This window comes from Salvelinus namaycush, chromosome 34 (genome assembly GCF_016432855.1).
Source record: "Salvelinus namaycush isolate Seneca chromosome 34, SaNama_1.0, whole genome shotgun sequence".
NCBI classification, from domain to species: Eukaryota; Metazoa; Chordata; class Actinopteri; order Salmoniformes; family Salmonidae; genus Salvelinus; species Salvelinus namaycush.
This window is the reverse complement of record NC_052340.1, coordinates 29,154,320-29,178,039: the sequence shown is the minus strand read 5'-3', so window position 1 is coordinate 29,178,039 and position 23,720 is coordinate 29,154,320. Positions and strand designations below refer to the sequence as shown.

Sequence of the window (23,720 nt, the reverse complement as noted above, 5' to 3'; positions counted from 1 at the left end):
CAGCATGTGATGTAGTTGTTGGATCACGAAGGGTAAAGGAACAAATAATTTAGTCAATGCTTCATTCAAAAATTCATTTGTATTACATGTTGTTAATTTGGTTGAATGCCAAACATGCCATTCATGCCATTCATATCATAACGTATTGTTTCCATGCACCAATAAGTTTGAGTGCTGTTTCTGTAAACTGTAAATCAGTTTCTGCCTTTTCTGGGCAACTATAAAAGTGCCTTGATCAGAGGTTTTCTGGGATAACATGTTCTCTTTTGTTCATGGAATGTGTGTGTTATGTTGACCCCTTTAAGAGGTTTGAATGAAACACCTTTCACATGATGTGCAATGGAGTGAAGGTTGGCTCTCCAACACTCCAGGGTTATTTTTAACACCCACAAATCCTCAAATTTGGAGCTCTGATGGAAAAATAAATAATGGTTAGAAGATAAATACATATCTAGATGTGACACATATTTGCCTGTTTGATTTAGATGACCAGCCACAGACCACCCACTGGGCACACACTGGTTGAATCAACGTTGTTTCCACGTCATTTCAATGAAATTACGTTGAACCAACATGGAATAAACGTTGAATTAACGTCTGTGCCCAGCGGGCACTGACCTGTGGTGAGTGATGACATTTAAACATTTGCCTTATCTACAGTTATGCAGAATAAGATTATTTTATATGTGTAAAGTCTTCCTATTCTCTCACTCTAAAACTGTCATTTTCTTTGTTTTTAATCTCTCGAAAAGAAAGCAATCTACACCATGATCAAGCATACTTTTTTCAGAGGAGAGTGGGGTTGAGTTGCCAGGTGAGTGGTAGAGGTTCTCCATAACTTCCCCTCATCGGAGGGATTTAGATAATCCTGCCTGCCCAGATGCATACGGCCACGACAGGCCAGCTTTGTCCCCGTCTGGTGACCCACATCCCAGCAGGAGGCCATGAGCCAGCATGACCCACTCAGGAGCATCCGGAGAGAGAGGAGACTAGGAGAGGCTACACTAGAATCACAACTCAGGCATTGGAAATCCTCATTACTGTAAAACCTCCATGTTTTATGGCATTAAGTCAAGCTTTGAAGGACAGCAGAAACAGTTGAGAGTCGTTCAAAGGGCTCGATTTTTTTGCACGACAGAAAGTATAAGATTGCTTTTTTTAAAGATTATCACAAACAATAGCACTGACTTTGCTGATAACTTCTTTATTGAGGAAAAATGTGACTGTGATATGTGTTGTCTTACCTAGCTATCTTGAGATGAATGCACTAACTAAGTCGCTCTGGATAAGAGTGTCTGCTAAATTACTAAAATGTTAATGTAATTCATTGAAAGGTTATAATGTATCCCATATTCTAAAGTATTTCCCACACAACATTCAACTGTATCTAAACAGAAGGTGTAGTAGTCAGTGGTGATGGTTCTCCGTGGATCATGTCAGTTCTCACACAGGTCACCCTGGCAACAGTAGGCGTTGACACCCGAGACACACATCTCCTCGCAGGTACGAGTCACCGTGTCCGCTGTGAAGGAAAAGAAGGAAGTAGAAAATGTTTGAGCAATTTACAGATGATTATTGCACTCAGTTGATTAATAATACATCAATATTATTGATACAGATTGAAAGGACTGAATGAAAGAAGAAAAGTGGAATATTTACCAGTCACCACAGTTCTGCAGTACATGCTCGATGGTGGACATTCTGTCACTTGCTTGCAGTCAGCGTCATCCTCTTCACAGGTGTAACACCTGAGTGTGAGCACTGTGGAGAAATTCACATTCAGAGCAGAAGTGATGATAGGATTCTTAAAGTGTAAATCATCATTAGCTTATCAAAAAAACAGTGGTGGAAAAAGTACCCAATTGTCATACTGTAGTAAAAGTAAAGATACCTTCATAGAAAATGACTAAAATAAAAGTGTAAGTCATCTAGTAAAATACTACTTGAGTAAAAGTCTAAAAGTATTTGGTTTTAAATATGTTTCAGTATCAAAAGTAAAGGTAATTGCTAAAATATACTTAAGTATCAAAAGTAAAAGTAAAAGTATAAATCATTTCAAATTCCTTATATTAAGCAAACCAGACGGCACGATTTTGTTGTTGATTTAATTGAGGGATAGCCAGGGGCACACTTCAACACTCAGACATCATTTACAAACAAAGCATTTGTGTTTAGTGAGTCTGCCAGATAAGAGGCAGTAGGGATGACCAGGGATGTTCTCTTGATAATTGTGTGAATTGGACCATTTTCCTGTCTTGCTAAGCGTTCACAATGTAACTGGTACTTTTGGGTGTCAGGGAAAATGTATGGAGTAAAAGTAAAAGTTTTCAAAAACAGAAACAGTTAAGTAAAGTACAGATACCCCAAAAACAACTTAAGTAGTACTTTAAAGTATTTTTACTTAAGTACTTTACACCACTGCAAATAAATTCATTGGTTATGAGAAAGTTAGTTGTAAGTCTATCAAGAGGACTGTGAGCATTTTCATTCCTTACTAAGTTGTTGAAGATCCTTCACTGTTATAAGATCAAACTTTCCCCTAACAAACATAGTTCAGCAACATCATGCAACATAGTCCTGAAATTGAGTTTTTTTAAAGCACACCTCAACCAAGTGTTGCATCTATCATATTTATAAACCAGTCTATATTTATTAAGTTTGCTCACCTTGAGTGCTACAGAGCAGCACCAGCAGCACGGTTGTCAGTAGCAGGGTCCTCATGTTGTTCAGTAGTGTGAAGGAGTAATGTACAGATACAGCTTTTGTACTGATACACCTTGCACTGTACTGAGTACTCACCTAAACAGACTGGTTTATTTCATTGTGCACTTACATTAAATACATTCCTTTCCCCTGAGACAAGGAGGAGGAGCAACTACAGTGGAGGGACTGGTGAAGTGGTTTTTCAGTCATCTCTATGTTCTAAGAATGCATTCTTGCCAGTGAATCTGGCATCAGCATCTGGGCATGCAAATCAGACAATAGAGTGTTGTCCCCATTGCTGGGAAATAAACAGGAAATAACCAGGAAATAACCTGGTTAAATAACCTAACCAGTTGGACTGCATTCTTTCATTACAGTCCAAACAACTAAATGAATAGAACTTCACAAGCATAGTCCTATTCATTATCTTAAAAAAGCATTACTTTCAGAAGTTTTCAAATTGGTATGCAGGGACCAACTAGGACCAGAAATTAGGCATTTCTAACACACCGGCCCCCCATTTTTCCTCCAGATGCCCCATTATTAGCCAAATAATTATACATATGTGCAAAAACACCAACTTAGACAGGCCCATTGTGCTACAGATTGATCAGCCCATCTGGAATTTGCCAGAACTGCCTATGGCCAGTCTGTCTCTGTAGGAATGTATGACACAGATGACATACAGCATTACAACCAATGGGCTACTAAGGAATACATCTGTTTTTCAAAGACTTCATGGAAATATCTCACATAAGGTTAAGGTTTGCATGGCCTTGCCTAAAACTAGTAGCTGGTTGGGAGTAAAGTTACCTTTGATGAAACCTCTTGCAACCTTTCACTCCATATCACATTGCCTTATAGTTGCAGTTGGGTCAAGGCTGCTAGAACAACTACTACATGTTTACCTATATTTAATTGGGATGGCAGGTAGCCTAGTGGTTAGAGCGTTGCTGGATCGAATCCCCGAGCTGACAAGGTAAAAATATGTTGTTCTGCCCCTGAACAAGGCAGTTAACCCACTGTTCCCCCGGTATGCTGTCATTGTAAATAAGAATTTGTTCTTAACTGACTTGACTAGTTAAATAAAGGTTCAATTAAAATTAAAATTAAATTGAAGGGACCCAAAATGCCCTTTGAAACCAAATCACTTTACAGCACATCACATGCTGACTTGTGTGGAACTGAGAAGAGTGGCAAGTGGTTTAAAACAAGAACATACGTCAGCAATATGCATACGCTGAAAGTGGTAAACGTCACACCATTATGAATTCAATACCTCTTGTGCTGACATGGCTTCCAGAGGCAGTTTGGAACTCGGCAGTGAGTTTTGCAACCGAGGACAGACAATTTTTACGTGCTTCAGCACTCGGCACTCCCGTTCTGTCAGCTTGTGTGGCCTACGACTTCGCGGCTGAGCCGTTGTTGCTCTAGAAGTTTCCACTTCACAATAACAACACTTACAGTTGACCGGGGCAGCTCTAGCAGCGCAGGAATTTGACAAACTGACTTGTTGGAAAGGTGGCATCCTATGACGGTGCCACACTGAAAGTAACTGAGCTCTTCAGTAAGGCCATTCTACTACTATTGTTTGTATATGGAGATTGCATGGCTGTGTGCTCGATTGTATACACCTGTCAGCAATGGGTGTGGCTGAAATAGCCAAATTCACTAATTTGAAGTGGTGTCCACATACTTCTGTATACACTACCGGTCAAAAGTGTTTTCTTTATTTTTACTATTTTCTACAATATAGAATAATAGTGAAGACATCAAAACTATGAAATAACACGTATGGAATCATGTAGTAACCAAAAAAGTGTTAAACAAATGAAAATATATTTAATATTTGAGCCACCCTATTGCTTTGATGACAGCATTGCACACTCTTTGCATTCTCTCAACCAGCTTCATGAGGTAGTGGTTTCTTTGCAGCAATTCGACCAATCACATAGTCTCCTCTGAACAGTTGATGTTGAGATGTGTCTTTTACTTGAACTCTGTGAAGCATTTATTTGGGATGTAATTTCTGAGGCTGGTAACTCTAATGAACTTATCCTCTGCAGCAGAGGTAACTCTGGGTCTTCCTTTCCTGTGGCGGTCCACATGAGAGTCAGTTTCATCATAGCGCTTGATGGTTTTTCCGACTACACTTGAAGTGTCACGACTTCCACCAAAGTCGGTTCCTCTCCTTGTTCGGGCGGCGCTCGGCGGTCGACGTCGACGGTCTTCTAGCCATTGCCGATCCACTTTTCATTTTTCATTGGTTTTGTCTTTATTTCCTACACACGTGGTTTTCATTTCCCAATTACATGTCATGTATTTAACCCTCTGTTTCCCCCATGTCTTTGTGTGTGATTGTTTATTGTTCAGGTCGGTACGTTTCCGGCTGGTTTTGTCCAGGTGCTGTTTTCACCCGTGTTTTGTGGCAACCGTTATTGTTCGCACATTGGTACTGTTACTTGTGCTATTTTCTTGAGTATAGTGCATTGTTCACTCATCTCTGCTCTCCTGCGCCTGACTTCATGCACCAGCTACACCCACCGCCTGACATGAAGAAACTTTCAAAGTTCTTGAAATGTTCTGCATTGACTGACCTTCATGTCTAAAAGTAATGATGGACTGTCGTTTCTCTTTGCTTATTTGATCTGCTCTTGCCATAATATGGACTTGGTTTTTTACCAAATAGGGCTATCTTCTGCATACCCTCCCTACCTTGTCACAACACAACTGGTTGGCTCAAATGCATTAAGAAGGAAAGAAATTCCACAAATTAACTTTTAACAAGGCACACCTGTTAATTGAAATGCATTCCAGGTGACTACCTCATGAAGCTGGTTGAAAGAATGCCAAAAGTGTGCAAAGCTGTCATCAAGGCAAAGGGTGACTATTTGAAGATTCTCAAATATTAAATATATTTTGATTTGTTTGATACTTTTTTGGTTACTACATGATTCCATGTGTGTTATTCATAGTTTTGATGTCTTCAGTATTATTCTACAATTTATAAAATAATACAATTAAAAATAAAAAAATTGAATAAGTAGGTGTTCTAAAACTTTTGAGCGGTAGTGTATGTAGTGTAGCATTCTGGTACTCCAGTGAGGGGCTTCTTTTGTGAATGAGTGAGGTCTCTTTGGTTTTAATGGAGTAATGGTCCCTCCTTCTATTGGATTATGGAAGAGATTTCATGTGATATTAATCTGAGCAGACGGCAGACAGGCAGTCCTTGACAAGCGACTAGCTGAGGGCTGTTGTGTCTCTGACGGAGTGACTCCCCGGCACAGTTCTCTACAGCTCTGTCTGGTCCACAACAGTCTCTACAGCTCTGTCCAGTTCACACCGCTCTCTACAGCTCTGTCCAGTTCACACCGCTCTCTACAGCTCTGTCCAGTCCACATCGCTCTCTACAGCTCTGTCCGGTCCACACAACTCTCTAAAGCTCTATCCAGTCCACACCGCTCTCACCAGCTCCAGGGGAAAGAGACTGGTATAGTCTTTCCTCTCTGCAAAGATGAACCTCTTCTGCTTCTCTCTGGTAAGGCTCAACTTTCTTTTTCTACCTCTCCTCAGAGTGTAGGGCTTCTCTCTCTCAGACGTGTCTGTGTGTTGAGGAGGGGCTGATGTGTTCCTAAAAATACAGCACACTGGCATAGCACAACTTGCCACACCAAAAAATACATGAACAAATCATAAGCCATGATTGTTCATTTTTTTTATGACAGGAAATTCGTTTTAAAACATTTTTCTCTCTGCCCCTTGGACTTTGCGCTACGCCACTGGAGAGGCATGGCTTGATTTGGTGGTGGATTTGAGCCAAGCAGGACACAAACGGACTAGGATTTCTGTGGGGCTTTACTTCAGTGTCTTTTGATGAATTTTATGGTGCTATAAAATCTCCTTTTAAAATGGCTGTTGTAGTCTTTGGAAGGAGTACAATTGTGTCTTGTACTGTACATTTCTGTGATTGTGTATGGAAGCAACTAAGGGATGCTATTACTGTAATTACACTAGAGTGTAGCTTTGATGGGTTGTTTTTGGGATAACCCAAATATGGGAGTTTTCATAGAAAGTAAATAAATCACAAGCACAACTGTATTAGAGGAGTATGTTGCTGTAGCCTACCAAGTCCTCTCCTTGGCCAGATGTTAGGGATGTTGAACACAGTTATTATTGACCTACTTGTCCTCAGAACTGATCCAAGATCAGCAGTTTAATGAAGCGTGATTGCTGCTTCAGGCTTTTGATTGCAGATTTGTTGTTTCTATTGTTATCCACCATAATGTGTACATCTTCTACGGAATAGTTCACAATACATACTAGTGGCCCAGATGTAATGGATCAAGACAGTTCTACAGGTGCTGCTGACAGATTGTCTTTTTACATTGAACTAAAATATAAACGCAACATGAAGCAATTTCATCGATTTTACTGAGTTACAGTTCATATAAGGAAATCAGTCAATTGAAATAAATGTATTCGACCGTAATCTCTGGATTTCACATTACTGGGAAAACAGATATGAAGCTGTTGGTCACAGATACCTTATAAAGAAAGTAGGGGCGTGGATGAGAAAACCAGTCAGTATCCGGTGTTACCACCATTTGCCTCATGCAGGGCGACACATCTCCTTCACATAGACTTGATTGATTGTGGCCTGTGGAATGTTGTCCCACTCCTCTTCAATGGCTTTTCAGCTTCAAGGAATTGTGTACAAATCCATTCGACATGGGGCTGTGCATTATCACGCTGAAACATGAGGTGATGGTGGCGGATGAATGGAATGACAATGGGCCTCAGGATCTCATCACGGTATGTCTGTGCATTTAAATTGCCATCGATAAAATGCAACTGTGTTCGTTGTTTGTAGCTTATGCCTGCCAATGCCATAACCCCACCGCCACCATGGGGCACTCTGTTCACAACGTTGACATCAGCAAACTGCTCGCCCACACAATGCAATACATGCTGTCTGCCATCTGCCTGGGACAGTTGCAACTGGGACTCATCCGTGAAGAACACACTTCTCCAGCATGCCAGTGGCCATCAAAGGTAAATATTTGCCCACTGAAGTCGGTTACGACGCCGAATTGCAGTCAGGTGAAGACCCTGGTGAGAACGACGAGCATGCAGATGAGCTTCCGTAAGATGGTTTCAGACAGTTTGTGCAAACCCACAGTTTTATCAGCTGTCCAGGTGGCTGGTCTCAGATGTGGAGGTCCTGGGCTAGCGTGGTTAGACGTGGTCTGCGGTGTGGCATTGTGTTGGGTGACAAAACTGCACATTTTAGAGTGGCCTTTTATTGTCCCTGGAACAATCCTGTGTAAGGATCATGCTGTTTAATCATCTTCTTGATATGCCACACCTGTCAGGTGGATGGATTACAGTATCTTGGCAAAGGAGAAATGCTTGCTGACAAATTTGAGAAAAACAAGCTTTTTGTGCATATGGAACATTTCTGGGATCTTTTATTTCAGCTCCTGAAACAGGGTCCAACAACAGTTTACATGTTGCGTTTATATTTTTGTTCAGTGTAAAAATAATTCAATCAAGAGATTGTAATCCATAGAGATATCTGATCAAATCTTATCAACCTTCCCCCAAGACGCAAGAAATCTCAAACAGGTCTTTGTTGCTAGATTAGCGCAGCAGTCTACAGTGTGTCTCCTGATTGTGTCTATGATTGTGTGTGTGTGTGTCCAGGAGGGTTCTATGGGCAGTCTGTATGAGGCTGTGCAGGACTCCAGTGATGCCCAGGTCTACACCATCCCCAGCCGTTCCTCCAGCCGTTCCTCCAGCCGCTCCTGTAGCCCCGCAGTGCTGCTGAATGAAAACACCAAGTTGCGTGGCTCGGGACGATCCATCTCCATGGTGATTACACACACACACCTAAAACATACCAAATGCTAAAATCTGTAGCTCCTCTTTTCTGTGCCCCCAACATACTCACTGATTAGTGCATTCATGGCAGGATATTGTCAACTATATTGTGTATAATTTATATAATGCCATGTCATGGGTATAAATTAGCCATCTGGACAAAACCAGAGCTAGATCTTGTGGGGTACCTGTTCTCGCAGGAGTTGAGATTTGTGGTCTGCCAGAGGATTAGATTAGACCCAAACAATAAAGCTCATTATTCAATTATGAAGATGAAAACAATCCATTGACAGCTGGCCCTGAAGTCAAAACCATCAGCCGCCAATCCATTCTGCTCTGCTAAGATAACGTGGACATCACAACCAATAATTTTGTCATGTTTAAGCAAACGTTTTCTTGACAACAGGCAAACTCTTCCACGTGTTTACATTTTTTATTGAACCTTTATTTAACTAGGCAAGTCAGTTAAGAACAAATTATTATTTACAATGACGGCCAAACCTGGAGGACACTGGCCCAATTATGCGACGCCCTATGGGACTCCCAATCACGGCCGGATGTGATACAGCCTGGATACAAACCAGGGACTGTAGTGACACCTCTTGCACTGAGATGCAGTGCAGTGCCTCAGTGCCTTAGACCGCTACGCAACTCGGGAGCACATACAGTATAAGCATGTAGAATCAAAGATTGATACGGTTGTCTTTTGCTTTCAGGAGATCTCCCAGGTGCAGAACAACACCAACAAGAAGAAAAGAAGGTGAGTTCATGTCATACTTTGCTCAGATCGGTTTCTATTGACAGAGTGTGCATGCAGGGTAGTGTATCCATAATAAAAAGCACATGGGAGTGGAGCAGCCCTGAGTTCAGTCTTCAGTCAGTAGAGTTAAATGTCTCCAAAGGCGCTCTAATCTCCCAAGGGATAATACTTTAAGTCGCAAATCTTTACCAAGCTTCCTGCCTTTCTGCCCCTATGTAGATTTCACACTAAGCCCCCCAAGCATCTGTCTATTTATACAATGCTCTCTAAAGCAAAGGATTGGAAAGGAAGGAACATCGCAATCCAAATCAATTACACACTGGAAAATTTCATTTTCATTTCGGTGTCACTTGTCAAACCAATCTTATGTGATCAGATGAAAATGAGGCCCTGTTATGTTGGCTGCCAAGAAAGCAGGAGGCACAGGGCTCTGTGCTAGTTTGAGTAAGTGGATTCGAGCCCATCCACGTACTCTACAAATCTCAGTCAACACCTTTGGCTTCTCTAATTGATGTCCCACTTCAAAAGCTACACAAGCAGCACTTAAGAGCAATCTCTATGTCCTTTATGGTTTTAGACAGCTATAAACTGCAAAGACAAATGTTGAACCACAACAACTTACATGATTGAATTATATGAGAATTCTCTCTCACTTGAAGACATACCAGGACTTTCTTTAAATACATCTATAGCAGTAGACCACAATATGGTTCCCAGCCCCTTGGTAATAAAATTGTGTTGTTGTTAGACTGGGGATTAAAACAATATCCACTTAAAATGTAGTCAGATATAATGCAATGATCCCTGGGACTTGCTGTCTTAAGTGCACAGTATCCCTTTGGGTTAATCAGGTTGTTGAAATGGTAGATTGTGGCTTTAATCCTGTAATTTGTCTGCCCTTTAATTTCAGAACACATGTATCCAAATCAGCATCAGATAACGGAACATTGGGTATGTATAATAAAGGTCTGCTTGTGAGGCGTACTTGATGAAAAGAGAAGTGATAGCCAGGCAGATTTTTTTCAATACTTTTTTATTTTTTCCACCTTTTTTTTAACCAGGTAGGCTTGTTGAGAACAAGTACTCATTTACAACTGTGACCTGGCCAAGATAAAGCAAAGCAGTGCAACACAAACAACACAGAGTTACACATGGAATAAACAAATATACAGTCAATAATAAAATAGAAAAAAGTCTATATACAGTGTGTGCAAATGAGGTAGGATAAGGGAGGTAAGGCAATAAATAGGCCATAGTGGAGAAATCATTACAAAATAGCTATTAAACACTGGAGTGGTAGATGTGCAGAAGATGAGTGTGCAAGTAGAGATACTGGGGTGCAAAGGAGCAAAATAAATCAAATAAATAACAGTATGGGGATGAGGTAGTTGGATGGGCTATTTACAGATGGGCTATGTACAGGTGCAGTGATCTGTGAGCTGCTCTGACAGCTGGTGCTTAAAGTTAGTGAAGGAGATATGAGTCTCCAGCTTCAGTGATTTTTGCAGTTCGTTCCAGTCATTGGCAGCAGAGAACTGGAAGGAAAGGCGGCCAAAGGAGGAATTGGCTTTGGGGGTGATCAGTGAAATATACCTGCTGGAGTGCGTGCTACGAGTGGGTGCTGCTATGGTGACCAGTGAGCTGAGATAAGGCGGGGCTTTACCTAGCAAAGACTTATAGATGACCTGGAGCCAGTGGGTTTGGCGACGAATATGAAGCGAGGGCCAGTCAACGAGAGCATACAGGTCGCAGTGGTGGGTAGTATATGGGGCTTTGGTGACAAAACGGGTGGCACTGTGATAGACTGCATCCAATTTGCTGAGTAGAGTGTTGGAGGCTATTTTGTAAATGACATCTCCGAAGTCAAGGATCGGTAGGATAGTCAGCTTTACGAGGGTATGTTTGGCAGCATGAGTGAAGGAGGCTTTGTTGCAAAATAGGAATTCTAGATTTCATTTTGGATTGGAGATGCTTAACGTGAGTCTGGAAGGAGAGTTTACAGTCTAATCAGACACCTAGGTATTTGTCGTTGTCCACATATTCTAAGTCAGAACCGTCCAGAGTAGTGATGCTGGACAGGCGGGCAGCGATCAGTTGAAGAGCATGCATTTAGTTTAACTTGCATTTAAGAGCAGTTGGAGGCCACGGAATAAGAGTTGTATGGCATTGAAGCTCGTCTGGAGGTTAGTTAACACAGTGTCCAAAGAAGGGCCAGTATACAGAATGGTGTCGTCTGCGTAGAGGTGGATCAGAGAATCACCAGCAGCAAGAGTGTGTGACTAAATTATATACTATACCACAAAGAACAAAAATACAATTTTATAGAATTTTTGATTTTACCCTTATTTTACCAGGTATGTTGACTGAGAACACATTCTCATTTACAGCAACGACCTGGGGAAGAGTTACAGCGGAGAGGAGGGGGGATGAAATTAGTCAATTGGAGGCTGATGGTATGAGGGCCAGATTGGGAATTTAGCCAGGACACCGTGATGAACACCCCTACTCTTACAATAAGTGCCATGGGATCTTTAGTGAACACAGAGAGTCAGGACACTCGTTTAACGTCCCATCTGAAAGACGATCAATCAACAGTTTAGCATTAGCCAGACACACATTTTCAACCGAATAGTCAAACATGAGCAATGCACAGACAAACAGTTACATTGCCAAGAGAGCATTGCACCAAAACCTCTTAATGTTTTTGTGCTGAATGAGGTAAAAAGATCACTGGCACTTGTCCCAGGAGTCTACTACAGTATTTTGTTGCAAAACTTGTTTGAGGGAGGAGGACACATTCAAAAATAAAATTGGAAAGCTTAAACTCTCCTAGCCAGCCACGGTAACCTACTTGGCTGTCTGTGGTACTTAGGGCCTCCATTTTGTTTTCACTGTGGCCTGACCTGAACTTGGTCAGCCAAATAAACCCTTAACAGTTTTGATTTCTCTCCCTGCAGATCATGCCGCTGCCAGCGGCAATGCTGCTCTCTGGCTGCCCGCCAAAGTCCCTCCAGAAAACGATTTAGTTTTAGTCCACATTGAGAACAATCAAAACAAAGGTAAATTGTTTGGGGATTTTGAGGTTAAGCGGATCTATTCACATGCTTTCATTTAGACACTCCACCACATGGGATCTGGCTGTGGCGTCACTTGAGTGTGGCCTACAGTTTTCAAGTGTCTGAGATTTCCATAGCACCCAAATCCCTCTTATGTAGAGTGTTGTGCAGACTGGAGCTTTTCTTAACACACTTGGCTGTCAGGCCTTGGATGAATTACAGTGCATTCAGAAAGTATTCAGACCCCTTCAGTTTTTCTACGTTTTCTTACGTTACAGCCTTATTCTAAAATTGATCAAATTGTTTTTCCCTGTCATCACACAATACCCCATAATAACAAAGCAAAAAAATGTTTTTAGAAATGTTTGTAAAAAAATAATAATTATATATCACATTTACATAAGTATTCAGACCCTTTACTCAGAACTATGTTGAAGCATCTTTGGCAGTGATTACAGCCTTCTTGGGTATGACGCTACAAGCTGGGCACACCTGTATTTGGGTAGTTTCTCCCATTCATATCTGCAGATCCTCTCAAGCTCTATCAGGTTGGATGGGGAGCGTCGCTGCACAGCTATTTTCAATTCTCTCCAGAGATGTTCGATTGGGTTCAAGTCCAGGCTCTGGCTGGGCCACTCAAGGACATCCAGAGACTTGTCCCAAAGCCACTCCTGCGTTGTCTTTGCTGTGTGCTTAGGGTCGTTGTGAACTTTCACCCCCAGTCTGAAGCCTGAGCTCTCTGGAGCCAGTTATAATCAAGGATATCTCTACTTTGCTCCGTTCATCTTTCCCTCGATCCTGACTAGTCTCTCAGCCCCTGCCGCTGAAAAACATCCCCACAGCATGATGCTGCCACGAACATGCTTCAACGTAGGGATGGTACCAGGTTTCCTCCAGATGTGACGCTTGGCATTCAGGCCAAATAGTTCAAGCTTGGTTCCATCAGACAAGAGTATCTTGTTCCTCATGGTTTGAGAGTCCTTCAGGTGCCTTTTGGCAAATTCCAAGCAGGCTGTCATGTGCCTTTTACTGAGGAGTAGCTTCCGTCGGGCCACTCTACCATAAAGGCCTGTTTGGTGGAGTGCTGCAGAGATGGTTGTCCTTCTGGAAGGTCCTCCCATCTCCACAGAGGAACTCTGAAGCTCTGTCAGAGTGACCATCGGGTTCTTGGTCACCTCCCTGACCAAGGCCCTTCTACCCCGATTGCTCAGTTTGGCCGGGCAGCCAGCTCTAGGAAGAGTTTTGGTGGTTCCAAACTTCTTCCATTTAAGAATGATGGAGGCCACTGTGTTCTTGGGGACCTTCAATGCTGCAGACATTTTTTGGTACCCTTCCCCAGATCTGTGCCTCGACACAATCCTGTCTCGGGGCTCTACGGACAATTCCTTCGACCTCATGGCTTGGTTTTTGCTCTGGCATGCACTGTCAACTATGGAACCTTATATAGACAGGTGTGTGCCTTTCCAAATCATGTCCAATCAATTGAATTTACCACAGGTGGACTCCAATCCAAGTTGTTGAAACATCTCAAGGATGATCAATGGAAACAGGATGCACCTGAGCTCAATTTCGAGTCTCATAGCAAATGTTCTGAATACTTATGTAAATAAGGTATATATATTTTTACAAATTATACATTTGAAAAAAATTCTAAAAACCTGTTGTCGCTTTGACATTATTGGGTATTATGTGTAGATTGATGAGGAAAATGGTTTATTTAATACATTTTAGAGTAAGGCTGTAACGTAACAAAATGTGGAAAAGGTCAAGGGGTCTTGTAATGAGTGCGTGTCGGTGGCAGGGAAGTCAGGCGCAGGAAAAGGAACTTGGTATAAACGGAGTCGTTTCATAAGTGCTCATAAACTCCAAAAACCAAAATATACAAAAAATAAAAAGTGGGTACAAAACCCGTCGCACACCGACACATGACTAGCACAACACATACAATAAACAATCTGCAACAAGGACATGAGGGGAAACAGAGGGTTTAATACACAACATGTAATTGATGAGATTGGAAACGGGTGTGAAGGACGACAAGACAATTTAACCAGGAAGGGCTCATTGAGATTTGAAATCTCTTTTTCAAGAGCGTCCTGGCCAAGATAGGCAGGACCAAGTCATTACAAAAATTACAGACAAACAACATGAAAAACTACAAGTAATCTAATAAAAACCATAGAATTCACAAGAGTATAACAAAATCAAAAACAGCAAATTAAAAACATTGACAGGTCAGGGAATCAGTCTCAAGATCATTCATCAGTGATTTAAAAGTACCAATCGGGAAAAGTTCTTCCAGTTTAAAAGTATTTTGTAAGGCGTTCCAAGACGATGGCGCAGAGTACATAAAAGCTCTTTTACCAAATTCAGTTCGGACATTTCTGAACAATTAAAATGCCCAAATAAAAAGGTAGTAAACCCAAAATGGCTTTGTAAATAAAAGTATACCAGTGACTGAGCCTACGAGTGACTAGAGAAGGCCAGCCAACCCTGATATACTTATATTTACAAAGCCACTTAGGGTTTACTACCTTTTTATTGTTCAGAAATGTGGTGGGTACTCTTCTTTTGCTGGACTTTATCCTGCTAACTGTTCCAAATGTCCGAACTGAATTTGGTAAAAGAGCTTTAATGTACTCTGCGCCATCGTCTTGGAACACCTTACAAAATACTTGTAAGGGCAGTGGTGCGTAAGGGTTTTGCAGTTTAAAATAAATCTCAAAGTGCCATGGTAAAGGGTGTCAATTGATCTCAAACACTGAGCGGAAGCATTCATATATAAAATATCCCTATAGTCTAGTAAAGGCATAAATGTAGCTGATACTAGCCTCCTCCTTATGAATGGACACGAGATTATATCTCAAAATAAAAGTCTCAATCACAGTGCTATATTGGAACATTACTATCAAGGTTTAGGAGTTTAGAGAGACTTCTGACTGGTGTGACTCTGTTGTTCAGAGATGGTCAAGCCCATGCTCAGAACTGAGGTCCAGGCCAAAGCCATGATCAGAACCGATGTCAAGACCAAAGGGGGAAGAGAAGGACGCAAGTCGAGCATAAAGAAGAATGAAAAACCACCAACCCCACCAATACCACCAACTCAGGTTGGGGAAAAGTACCATGAGCTTATACAATTTATTTACAATTTACGTATTTCTATTTGCTCTATCTATTTTTTCCTAAAGTTGATTTAATAAATGTTTTCTTTCTGTTGTTGTATGTAGATGGTGAGTTACGAGGGGTGGGCTCAGAATCCAGACAGGCGCAACAGCCGGCAGAGAGACCTGGTGAGTGATCGGCCCAGCAGCAGACTCCATGCTACCCATCCCATGCCAGCCCAGAGTTTTACGGTTTAATAATAGGACGGCGGTCTGCCTGTTTTCACATTCAAAGAGCCTCTTGGCTTTAAATTGGGCAATCACTTAACACAAACGCTGATTAAGTTTCAATGCTGTACAGATGGCTCAGCTGGGAGATGGGTACCACTATGCCCCCATAATCTCTGGGCCACATGGCAAAGAGGGGTGGGTTGTTGGGGTGGCACCATGGGAGTGCCAAGGGAGTGTCTACTCTCACTAATTCACAGTGTGGTCCAGACATGGTATTGCTTGCCAATGGTGTTGGAGTGGATCCACATTTGGGCACTCAGAGCCTCTCTCAGTCGCTGTGTTGGCAGCTTGGCACAGATGCTAACAAGACTAGTGCAGTATGCTGGTATCCGAAAATGGGATTTGGACACCAGTAATGCCAGCATCTCACCCAGAGAAAATGCATGACTAGCTGTTCATAATACTAACCCGTAAAACCACCATAAGACAAGACTGAGCTTTTTGAACCTGACAATAGCTAGGTTTCCATCCAATTGGCGACATATTTTCACACCAATAGACATACTCTAGAATCCACATAAAGAACATCTGTGCATTTTTCCACCAGTGGTGTTTCCACCAGATTGACTTTTTGCAGATACAAATCAGTGCGTGATGACATTTTGCACACAACATGTACATCTTCTCTTAAGATTTCATGTACCTAAAGTTCCAAATGTTTCTATCACATTTTCAACTCTACCAATAGTTTTGTCACAAACTGTTGCGTTACATAGCAAATGGGCCTTCTCTGGTCTTGGCACGTGTGCTCTAGCCAACAGCTTGCAGATACAGTGCAGGTAGGCTGTGTGGGTATAGTCTACATCAGTGGTTCCCCAAATGTAGTTGTAGGAACTCAATCCAATTTTCAATTGACTCTTCAAAGTTGTAATAGTATAATGCACAACATGCAATGTCAGGCATTGCATTCCTTAGAGAGCAATTTATAACTTTCAGAATTTATTTTCTTATTTTTTTAATTTTAACTTTATTTAACTAGGCAAGTCAGTTAAGAACAAAATCTTTGTTTCAAGGACAGCCTAGGAACACTGGGTTAACTGCCTTGTTCAGGGGCAGAACGACAGATTTTCACCTTGTCAGCTCGGGGATTCGATCCTGCCGCCCCAGGTACCCTAGTGGTTAGAGCGTTGGACTTGTAACCGAAAGGTTGCAAGATCTAATCTCCAAGGTGATAATCTGTGTCCAGATCAACTAGCCCATGTCAGCTAAGTTTTTTTAGCCAGGTTTTTTATCCCATAGATTTGGTTGTATTGTTCGAGTCACTCAAATATCACATTAATAAACAGACATGGCAAAATGTATAGAATAATTGCAAGAAAACTAGCTTCAAAACAACGAAAAAGTTGGTCTACATGATGAGATTATTATTGATAAGAGCGAGAAAATTTGTATTTGTCAGACGGCTGTCAAGCGTCGATCATCATGTCACCAGAACAAGACCCTCAAAATGTATTGAGAAGGAGCATCAAGATCACAGTGTATTTACCACCCTCTGATGTTCATCAAACTTATTTGATCTGTAGCCTAATAAACTGCATGGTTTCCCGAGTCATAGTGGGATGAGAACCACACACCATATCATCGCGTTACTCCAAGTTTACTTAGATATGATGGTTATTACATCAGTATTGGCTCATAAAGGCATTTCCACCATTTCAACTGCCATTTCTGTCCTAATTAATTTTATCGACACAAAAGATCCAACCGTGTCGAAAGAGCAAATTATCTGTCAGCATTTATAAACTTGTACCGAAACTTCCTGTTTTCATCACAGTTGTCATATTATTATCATTTTTTATATGATGACTTTAGTTGGATAAAAACTGTGAATGGAAACGTGGTTATTGACAACCTCCAAAACGGACATGTTTTTATTATGTGTTTGATTTTTGTGACGCTCCAGATTGTCCATGCCAACGGGGAAGTGGCCAGGCCCAGAGTGCCAATCAAAAGGAGTCCAAAGCCTGGGAGTCAAAAACCTGGGAATCATAAGACTTGGAAGAAAGGGAGTGCAAAAAATGGAAAAGAATGGGCCAAGAAAAATCAGGACACCACACGAAGTAAGGAACTCAGAAAATCTACCACAGACCACGACACTTATGGTCTTCTTGATCATATTGACATAGATAGTAACAACATGACAAAGCATGACAAAACATGTGTTCTATACAATTTTGATGAATATCGCTAATTTGTCAGATGTTCATTTCTGTACCCTTCTACTCCGGTCACTACCCAGCAGGGCCCATCCCAGTGATGGCAGGACCGTATCTGGATGTGGTCCGGAGGTCAGCTGCTGATTGTGAGTCTGTACTACCATCAGCCCAGGAGAATGCTACCCTAGCCCCGGGTGCCATGGAGCTGAGGACCGGGCCTGGAGGCCCTGGAGCTCATCCTAGGAACCATTGCTGGAGTAACCCAGCTGAGAACGCTCCGGCCTGTGGGACGTCCTACCACATCTGCCGCAGGCCCCTCACAGAGTACCCTGTTTATGCCCATGACTACACCCTGCCCCGGGCCAAGGACAAACACCAGGAGGTGTACCAAGATGAAAGCCTGAAACGGGACCCCTCGCCCCAGGGTGTCCCCCTCTCTGTTACTGATGTGGGCCTCTGCAACCCTAATGTGAGTTAATGGCAAAAAACAACAACATAGCCATCTGTTAAAGTAGATTGTAGTAGATGATATAGTATATCTGTAATAGACTGGGAATTTTGTGGACATTTTTGTTCCAATCTATACCCTACTCCAAATGCCTTGGAACGAACCAATCATTACATTCCATTGAAATAGATGATTTGGTTTTATTTTAACCCATAGTAGGTGACTGCTATAAAAACTATGGTTTGGTAAACAAACACTAAGAAAGAGGATGGGCTCACATGCACTCATTGAGATATTTCTATACATGCAGTATACTGTATCAATCTGAAATTCAGTGAGCACATGCTCTGAGTGCTTTGTGTGAGACAAAACTGTTGTTTGGAGTTTACGTGACACTGGGGCAGATTATTTCAGATTACTCCAGTGTTGTGATTGCGTAAGCTCCTATAGATAGATTTTTTTCTTTGGTTCCTGGAGAGGGATCAACACCTATTGGTTACAGTTCATTGAAGGCAAAACTAGGAAAAAGGAGTGGCTAGTGTTTGGACAAATGTTTATCTTTAGGAATCTGTAATATGGCTATTTAAGATTTTTCTTTCTAATAAACAGGGTTATAAAATATAAAATAGGGCCATGTCTAAAAATATAGGATTATACTGTATCTGTCAACAGCATCAATTGGAAAAATAAACATTCCTAATGTCACAGTAGGAGTGTTTAGGGTGTTCCATTCTAAATCAATGTGTGTGTACTGTAGATACATTTCCACTGCATGCTACCCTCTAGTAACTTAATGTACAGTCGTGGCCAAAAGGTTTGAGAATGACACAAATATACATTTTCAAAGTCTGCTGCCTCAGTTTGTATGATGGCAATTTGCATATACTCCAGAATGTTATGAAGAGTGATCAGATGAATTGCAATTAATTGCAAAGTCCCTCTTTGCCATGCAAATGAACTGAATCCCCCAAAAACATTTCCACTGCATTTCAACCCTGCCACAAATGGACCAGCTGACATCATGTCAGTGATTCTCTCGTTAACACAGGTGTGAGTGTTGACGAAGACAAGGCTGGAGATCACTTTGTCATGCTGATTGAGTTCGAATAACAGACTGGAAGCTTCAAAAGGAGGCTGGTGCTTGGAATCATTGTTTTTCCTCTGTCAAACATGGTTACCTGCAAGGAAACACGTGCCGTCATCATTGCTTTGCACAAAAAGGGCTTCACAGGCAAGGATATTGCTGCCAGTAAGATTGCACCTAAATCAACCATTTATCGGATCATCAAGAACTTCAAGGAGAGCGGTTCAATTGTTGTGAAGAAGGCTTCAGGGCACCCAAGAAAGTCTAGCAAGCGCCAGGACCGTCTCCTAAAGTTGATTCAGCTGCGGGATCGGGGAACCACCAGTACAGAGCTTGCTCAGGAATGGCAGCAGGCAGGTGTGAGTGCATTCTGCACGCACAGTGAGGCGAAGACTTTTGGAGGATGGCCTGGTATCAAGAAGGGCAGCAAAGAAACCACTTCTCTCCAGGAAAAACATCAGGGACAGACTGATATTCTCCAAAAGGTACAGGGATTGTACTGCTGAGGACTGGGGTAAAGTCATTTTCTCTGATGAATCCCCTTTCCGATTGTCTGGGGCATCCGGAAAAAAGCTTGTCCGGAGAAGACAAGGTGAGCGCTACCATCAGTCCTGTGTCATGCCAACAGTAAAGCATCCTGAGACCATTCATGTGTGGGGTTGCTTCTCAGCCAAGGGAGTGGGCTCACTCACAATTTTGCCTAAGAACACAGCCATGAATAAAGAATGGTACCAACACATCCTCCGAAAGCAACTTCTCCCAACCATCCAGGAACAGTTTGGTGACGAAGAATGCCTTTTCCAGCATGATGGAGCGCCTTGTCATAAGGGAAAAGTGACAACTAAGTGGCTCGGGGAACAAAACATAAATATTTTGGGTCCATGGCCAGGAAACTCCCCAGACCTTAATCCCATTGACAACTTGTGATCAATCCTCAAGAGGCGGGTGGACAAACAAAAACCCACAAATTCTGACAAACTCCAAGCATTCATTATGCAAGAATGGGCTGCCATCAGTCAAGATGTGGCCCAGAAGTTAATTGACAGCATGCCAGGGCAGATTGCAGAGTTCTTGAAAAAGAAGGGTCAACACTGCAAATATTGACTCTTTGCATCAACTTCATGTAATTGTCAATAAAAGCCTTTGACACTTATGAAATGCTTGTAATTATACTTTAGTATTCCATAGTAACATCTGACAAAAATATCTAAAGACACTGAAGCAGCAGACTATGTGGAAATTCATATTTGTGTCATTCTCAAAACTTTTGGCCACAACTGTAGGACTAGTTGATGAAAAAAATGTCTTGCAACATTTAAAACCTGTTGAGGACAGAGGGCGCTGTTTTCACTTTGGGGGAAAATCGTGCCCAATTTAAACGGCTTCGTACTCAATTCTTGCTCGTATAATATGCATATTCTTATTAATATTGGATAGAAAACACTCTCTAGTTTCTAAAACCGTTTGAATTATATCTGTGAGTAAAACAGAACTCATTTTGCAGCAAACTTCCTGATAGGAAGTGGAAAATCTGAAATCGATGCTCTGTTCTAGGGCCTGCCTATAAATGTCCTTGATATTTATTAGTATACATGCACTTCATACGTCTTCCACTAGATGTCGACAGGCAGTGAGAGAAGAAATGGAGTGTATAACTTGATCTGGGGTCGAATAAAAGCTCTTGGCATGACGTGTCACCAGTTTCCTGTTTTCTGGAGCGCGCGAGAAGGGACCTGGTATTGCCTTCTGAAAAGCTGTCATTATAGACAACTAATATCTCCGGCTTTGATTTTATTTGATAAATGTGACAATATCATCGTAAAGTATGTTTTTTCAATATAGTTTTATTAGATTATTGAAATTAGGCGTGTTAGGCGTGTTGCGTTGTGTGCCTTTGTTCAGGAAGGAGAGCTTCGCGCTACTTTGCTAGCTTTCCGTGCTAATTGACTGGAGAAGAGGACATTCTAAAACCAAACAACGATTGTTCTGGACAAAGGAGCCCTTGTACAACATTCTGATGGAAGATCATCAAAAGTAAGACCCATTTTATGATGCTATTTCATATATCTGTCGAACATGTGAAATAGTAGTTTGCGCCCAGATTTTGGGCACGCTCTCGCTATAACTAAGCTGGATGTCATAATGAAGTTATTTTTAGAATTCTAACACGGCGATTGCATTAAGAACTAGTGTATCTATCATTTCCTATACAAAATGTATTTTCTAGTAACGTTTATGAATAGTTATTTGGTCAGAATAGTTGAGTGTCATAAAAATATCCGCACATTCTGGGAAAAAGATGCTACGTTAGCACAATGTATAACCACTGATTTCAGCTCTAAATATGCACATTTTCGAACAAAACATAAGTGTATGTATAACCTGATGTTATAGGACTGTCATCTGATGAAGGTTTATGAAGGTTAGTGAAAATTAATATCTTTTGCTGGTTTATTCGCTATCGCTAACGTGCCTATTGCTATCGCTAACGTGCCTTGATGAATGAATGCGGTAGTGTGGTAGGCTATTGTAGTAAGCTAATATAATGCTATATTGTGTTTTCGCTGTAAAACACTTTAAAAAAATCGGAAATATTGGCTGGATTCACAAGATGTTTGTCTTTAATTTGTTGTACACCATCGATTTTTCAGAAATGTTTTATGATGAGTATTTAGGTATTTGACGTTGGTGTCTGTAATTACTCTGGCTGCTTCGGTGCTATTTCTGACGGTAGCTGTGATGGTAGCTGCAATGTAAAACTGATTTATACCTACAATATGCACATTTTTCGAACAAAACATAGATTTATTGTATAACATGTTATAAGACTGTCATCTGATGAAGTTGTTTCTTGGTTAGTTTGGTTGGTTCTTGGTTAGTTAGGTTGGCTTTGTGCATGCTACCTGTGCTGTGAAAAATGTCTGTCCTTTTTTGTATTTGGTGGTGAGCTAACATAAATATATGTGGTGTTTTCGCTGTAAAACATTTTAAAAATTGGACATGTTGACTGGATTCACAAGATGTGTCTTTCATTTGCTGTATTGGACTTGTTAATGTGTGAAAGTTAAATATTTCTCAAAAATATTTTTTGAATTTCGCGCTCTGCCTTTTCAGTGGAATGTGGGAGGAGTTCCGCTAGCGGAACCCCGGTTCCAGACAGGTTAAGAACAATCATGAAAAACTGCTGAGTATTTATTTCCAAGGGTCTGCCTGGAGGGTCTGAAGAAATAGATTAGAAACTGTAATCCTGGACTGAGACAAGCATTCCTGATTGCAAGCAGTGTGGGATTAGGGAATGTTATTGTCCATAGACTTCTATTATTTGCCATTGGTCAATTGTAGCTCTGCAATGTAAACATTTAATTTAATCCCCTTCCTATAACATCAGAGGACTGATTATACAGATATACAGTTGAAGTCGGAAGTTTACATATACCTTAGCCAAATACATTTAAACTCAGTTTTTCACAATTCCTGACATTAAATCCTAGTAAAAATTCCCTGTTTTAGGTCAGTTACAATCACCACTTTTATTTTAAGATTGGGAAATGTCAGCATAATAAGAGAGAATGATTTATTTCAGCTTTTATTTCTATTTCTTGAATTTGACCATTATTTGTGAGGACAATGTTTGTTTGTTCAAATCAAATTTTATTTGTCACATACACATGGTTAGCAGATGTTAATGCGAGTGTAGCGAAATGCTTGTGCTTCTAGTTCCGACAATGCAGTAATAACCAACAAGTAACCTAACAATTCCACAACTACTACCTTATACACACAAGTGTAAAGGGATAAAGAATATGTACATAAAGATATATGAATGAGTGATGGTACAGAACGGCATAGGCAAGATGCAGTAGATGGTATAGAGTACTCATCTCATATGTATATACTGTAATGTAGGGTATGTAAACATAAAGTGGCATAGTTTAAAGTGGCTAGTGATACATGTATTACATAAAGATGGCAAGATGCAGTAGATGATAGAGTACAGTATATACATATACATATGAGATGAGTAATGTAGGGTATGTAAACATTATATTAAGTGGCATTGTTTAAAGTGGCTAGTGATACATTTTTACATAATTTCCATCAATTCCCATTATTAAAGTGGCTGGAGTTGAGTCAGTATGTTGGCAGCGGCCACTAAATGTTAGTGGTGGCTGTTTAACAGTCTGATGGCCTTGAGATAGAAGCTGTTTTTCAGTCTCTCGGTCCCTGCTTTGATGCACCTG

General features: G+C 41.1%; 1 protein-coding gene across 1 annotated transcript; it reads right to left on the bottom strand.

The window, feature by feature from the left end:
* Positions 1-1,436: 1,436 nt before the first annotated feature.
* Positions 1,437-2,721, bottom strand: ly6d (lymphocyte antigen 6 family member D). The gene is made up of 3 exons (XM_038973679.1): positions 2,667-2,721; positions 1,660-1,761; positions 1,437-1,522 (listed from the first exon to the last, which is right to left on the bottom strand). The coding sequence occupies exons 1-3, from the start codon at positions 2,719-2,721 to the stop codon at positions 1,437-1,439; spliced, it is 243 nt and encodes an 80-aa protein (XP_038829607.1).
* Positions 2,722-23,720: the final 20,999 nt, after the last annotated feature.

Bases quoted from the DNA above. Each gene is read 5' to 3' on its own strand.
- ly6d (XM_038973679.1), bottom strand. From the start codon at position 2,721: ATGAGGACCCTGCTACTGACAACCGTGCTGCTGGTGCTGCTCTGTAGC. The intron at 1,762-2,666 runs GTGAGCAAACTT...ATTTCTCCACAG, and splicing joins GCTGCTCTGTAGCACTCAAG to TGCTCACACTCAGGTGTTAC. The intron at 1,523-1,659 runs GTAAATATTCCA...TTTCCTTCACAG, and splicing joins CTGCAGAACTGTGGTGACTG to CGGACACGGTGACTCGTACC.